The sequence below is a fragment of the Microtus ochrogaster genome, unplaced genomic scaffold, assembly GCF_000317375.1.
Source record: "Microtus ochrogaster isolate Prairie Vole_2 unplaced genomic scaffold, MicOch1.0 UNK23, whole genome shotgun sequence".
NCBI classification, from domain to species: Eukaryota; Metazoa; Chordata; class Mammalia; order Rodentia; family Cricetidae; genus Microtus; species Microtus ochrogaster.
The window spans coordinates 3373074-3378246 of record NW_004949121.1 but is presented as its reverse complement, the minus strand read 5'-3'; the positions used below and the strand labels follow the sequence as shown (position 1 = coordinate 3378246).

General features: G+C 42.9%; 1 protein-coding gene across 1 annotated transcript in view; it reads right to left on the bottom strand.

Annotated features, from left to right (window-relative positions):
- Positions 1 to 426: 426 nt before the first annotated feature.
- Positions 427 to 5173, bottom strand: part of Npy1r (neuropeptide Y receptor Y1) — a 9356-nt gene continuing 4609 nt past the window's right edge. The window contains exons 2-3 of the mRNA XM_005367757.3: positions 2247 to 3087; positions 427 to 2138 (exon numbers count right to left, since the gene is read on the bottom strand). Of these exons, the coding sequence (XP_005367814.1) occupies positions 1686 to 2138; positions 2247 to 2942 (1149 nt within the window). The 5' untranslated portion in view covers positions 2943 to 3087 and the 3' untranslated portion in view covers positions 427 to 1685. The remainder of the gene's footprint in view (positions 2139 to 2246; positions 3088 to 5173) is intronic.

Here is a 5173-nt window from a genome sequence, read left to right as displayed (position 1 = left end):
AGAGCTGGCTGGGTCTGTGCAGCTCGTCTCAAGGATCCTTGATCTTCTCCTTCCTGAAGCACTGGGACCCCACTCACCCAGTAATTCACATATGTGGGCCACAGGATTGGACTCCAGACAACACGCTTACACAGCTAGCTCTTCACCTACTGAGCTATCTTTTCAGCCACTGAAATACATTTAAAATAACACCCTAATTACTTGTCACTGTGTTAAATGTACCATGGGCCATCATTATTATGTAGTCTTTGCCTTTAGGAATCTTTCAAATCCAGAAAAGTAAAGCAAATTAGCCCTCAGTGATTACAGAATAGACAGTCCCACCAGCCAATGGATACTGGGTACGGTGGAGATACTGTATCATGGAAGGGAAGCCATGAATAGGAAGATAGGGTGTCTCAAGAGAAACACAAGACAGACTCCTCTGAAAAAGCCCAAACGATTTTAATACAGAAAGTGTTTGCCCTTCTAACATCAAACACACTCAACATTTTCTATAATACATAGAAACCGTTCTTCAAAATATCTTTTCTGAGGCTAAATCATGATTACAAGACACGTAAAAGTAAATGTGTTAGTACGACACGGCACTCTACAGTATAATAGTACATGATTATAGAACTTCACATGTCACACAGTTTATACAAGCTAGGACAGGCTGGCTGAGTGAAAGTTAGGTATGGATACCTGCTAGCTGAGGTGAACATTCTTTTAACATTGTCCGTGCGTCCTCTGCCGTGAAGGATAAACGGTGCAGGTGAAATACTGGTTCCTGTGTAGGCACTGCTGCATGGAAAATGCATCTTCTGTTTCTATGCAGGGTGAGCTGGAAATGCACTCGGAGTCACATGTTTGTGCCAGAGATCTTGACAGTGCTGCACGCTCTTAAACGAGGCAAAACCTTTCCACTATCAATTCCTGTGGATACAGTTTAACTATCTGCCGCAAGACTAATTTGCTTATTAAACTAATTACCCTGAAATGCTATGGTTGTCAGAAATCAGGCAACTGCTTTGCCACTTCATTCATACGGGTTGCCTAATTCCCAGTGATAGTCACGGCTGAGCATGTGTTCTCTACATCTTTATCTTACGTGATTCTCAATTAGGAGTGACAAATCCAGTCCTCTCGAGAAAGAGAGAGCAATGGCATCAGACTCTCTTTTGGCTCTGGCACACTCTGAAAGGTGACTATTGTATACTGTCACCCTCGTAACAGGCTGAAATGATGCCAGCATGCAACAAAGGTAGCCCAGTGTCCTGGAAATCTCATCTAATCTTGAAAGCCCCCAATCTTGAGCACATCAGTGGCTACAGCTTTTGAAGTGAGCTCATGATAATATTTCTGAGAAATTCACTCCAATAAATACAATATAGGAATCTTTATATCATATGCATAATTTCACATACATGCTCACAGAGAGACAGACAGACGCAAATACAACACACAGCACACACCAAAGAAGCCTAGTCAAAACTGTTGCCAGAAGATTACAAAGTCCACTTATGTTGATCCCAAGTAATCATGGCAACCATAATAAAAAGCAGTCAAATGCAACACAGAATGTCCTGGACTTTTCAAAGCCATTTTGCCCCATTCCCTGGGAGCACAGGTAATGAAAGCTTGCGGCAGGTTGTGCTTGCTTTTCCACTGATGTAGTCTGGGACCATATGTTCCAAGCAGCTTCAGATTTTTTCATTGTCATCCATATTGATTTTTTTAAATGCAACCGGACTTGCCTGCTTCAAAGAAGTCTTAGACACATCTGTATGCATGGTAGACATGGCTATGGTCTCATAGTCATCATCTCGAGACCGGAAATCGCAGAAGTTGAAGAAGAACTGCAGGTCCCTCTGGAAATTTTTGTTCAGGAATCCATAAAAGATAGGGTTGACACAGGTGGAGATCATGGCTGTGAGGTGGCAGAGCAGGAAGAGCAGGTTGTGGTTGCAGGTAGCAATGATCTGGTGGTTCCAGTCGAACACAGTGTTGAAGATGGTCAGGGGCAGCCAGCAGACTGCGAAGGCAACGACAATGGAAAGAAGCATGACGTTGATGCGTTTGGTCTCGCTGGACCTGTACTTGCTGTCCCTCATCTTGTCCATCATGTTGTTCCTCCTTTTCAAGCGAATATAAATCTATGGAGGAAGACAGGGTGAGTCAGGCAGAGTATCCACCTCAAGGGAAAGTCTACACAGAGAAGGGAAGAAAGGAAGCAATGGGGGAGGGGAGAATGGCTTTCTTACCTTGAAGTAGCATATAAATATGAAGCAGAGTGGGCCAAAATACTGCAGCACCAGAAGGAGGGTCGTGTAAGACAGCCTGTGAGAGTCTGATGGGAACTTGTCAAAGCACACATACTTGTCCTTGAAGGCAGCGAGTGTCACATTTTGGAAGGGCTCATCAGTCAGAACTTGATAGATCAGAAAGGGCAGAGAAGAAGCCACAGCAAGGACCCAAATGACAGCAATGCCTATGTAAGCGTGTCTGTTGCTTGGTCTCCACCCTCTTGGGTTGATGATCAACTGATGCCGCTCTACAGCAATGAGAACCAGGGAGAAAATGGACACCGTGATGGAGACGCACTGGACGAAAGGATTCAGTTTGCACATGGCCTCCCCGAAGACCCAGTGGTCCATCAGCGTGTACACAAAAGTGAAGGGGAGACACATGATGGCCACCAGCAAGTCTGAGAAGGAAAGGTTCACAATCAGGATGTTGGTGACATTTCTCATCTCCTTCTGTTTCAGGATGATTATGATCAATGCCAAGTTCCCAGAGACCCCAAGGATAATCACAGCTCCATAAGCCAGAGCCAAAGCAAATATCACAGCCAAGGGCAGGTGGCAATCATCGTCTTCAAAAGCCAGGAGTGGAGAATTCTCTGAGCTGTTGTAGTGAAAAGAGCCATTTTCTACTCGGGAGAACAGTGTTGAATTCATTGTTCAGGTTTTGCTGCTGTTGATTAGACAAATGGATTGTATGTCAAATCTTTGTAGGTCAAATCTTCAGGTTGTTCTTATTCCATACATTGGAATCTATTCACCAAAATGCTTCTCAATTCTTCACTCCCTTGAACTGAATACTCTGTCAACCAAATCAAGGCCAGCTGTTATTAAGGACAGTCAAAATGAATTCTGTCTCACAGAATTCTAAAATTAGGGCACAAAAGTAAATAAAAAAATTATAATCTTTTATAAAATTATAATCTTTAAAAAATTCTCACAAGCAGTGCTAACATTTTTTTTAAGACAGGGTTTCTCAGTGTAACAGTACTGGCTGTTCTGGAACTCACTTTGTAGACCAGGCTGACTTTGAACTCATAGAGATCGGCCTGCCTCTGCCTAAAGGGTGCTGGGATGAAAGGTATGTGCCACCACATACACATACACATAAGTGTACTGCATACACTTAAAATATTTAAAGTTCAACCATAATGTTTTTGAGACAGGGTCTCTCTCATGTAGCCCAGGCTCACCTTGAACTCACTTTTTAGTGGAGGATGATCTTAGACTTCTGATCTTTCTGTCCCCACCTTCTGAGTGATGGGATCACAGGCACGTTTCATATTATGGAAGAGTTAAAGACTGAACCCAGGGATTCAAGCATAATAGGCAAGCACTCTATCAACTTAGCTACATTCCCCAGCTCCCAGAAATGCTATTTACTGGACTTGCTTACATGATGACTTTGTGGGGTCTACACATCAGTAACATGTTTGTAATCATCCCGCCTCCTAAGTGTTAGACAAATGGTGCCAACAACAGATTCTCAGGCATCACAGAAATGGGAATGTACAGGAAACAACATGATGCACAGACAGAAACCTTTAACAACGCCAAACCAAGCCGAAGAAGGTGTAATGGAAGCCTGAGTGCAGATATCAGGCTGCGGTGACAGCTAACCATACACGGTACTGCTTTGAAAGATAGGTTAACAAAAGTCTTCACAAGGGGACGATCTGCACAGTGGAGCGCCAAGAAACGTGATCATATGGAGGATGACTTTTGCAAAACCTTATAATGTTTAATACAGAAAATTCTTCAGACTATAGAGTTGTCTTCTCATGCTTTAATGGGTAGTCTATAGAGTATGTGCAAGCAAGTTTAGTTGTATGTCTAATGAAATCATAAGTAGGATCATAATGTACACAAAAGGTGTACATTATTTAAGGAAAAAAAGATTGCTCCATAAGGAACAAAAGCTGAATCAAATGGAAGAAATTGCTTGTCAAAGAAGCAAGAGTTTTGTACATGAAAGGGCTGACTGCCTCATGAGGGTCTACCTGAAGGTTTTCCATTGTGTGGGAGATTCTAACTTTAAGACGCTATGATTTTGATTATCATGTCAGAAGATTTTAAAGGATTTCTAACACCATATCTAAAGAAATATCCCCTCTCCTCACCCAGCTATGTGAGTGTCCAGAGCAGGGGTGTGATGTTCTTTGTAATCTTAACTTTTCACCCCACTGTGTAGTATAAACACACTTGTCTTACTGACAAATTATAGCGACCTCACAGAGACCAGAAGCTCCTACAGAGAGTGAAAAGAGAAAGCTCTGATCACCTCTCCCCTTGCTACGGAAATGCATGGAAAGGATCTCTGGTGCTAATTACCTAGCTATTGTGCCCCTGTTAAGAGGCTTCATTCTCCGTCTGTCTCTCTTAGAACAATGCTTAAGATTGTGTGGATTTACTTCTATTGAAAGGAAAATGAGGAATTTAGTGTGCAGAAATGCACCCACTTTTTAAGTGACAACTCTCATAAACCTTTCTTTAGGCACTGCTGCTTTCTAGAACATGATGTCTTTTCTATTGTGAATTCACAATTTAACTGGATGAGACTGGAGGATAAAGCTAAGGGTTGCCATCATAAAATCAGACTACAGCATTGAAGCGTGGGGATGGAATGACTTTGTGCTGGCTAGTTTTATATCAACTTGACATGAGCTAGAGTCATAGGAATGGATGGAACTGCCCTGAAGAAAATGCCTCCATCAGATTGGGCTGTAGGCAAGCCTGTAGAGCATCTTCTTATTTAGTGATTGATGTGAAAGCCGGGCGGTGGTGGTGCAAGCCTTTAATCCCAGCACTAGGGAGGCAGAGGCAGGCGGATCTCCGTGAGTTCGAGACCAGCCTGGTCTACAAGAGCTAGTTCCAGGACAGGCTCCAAA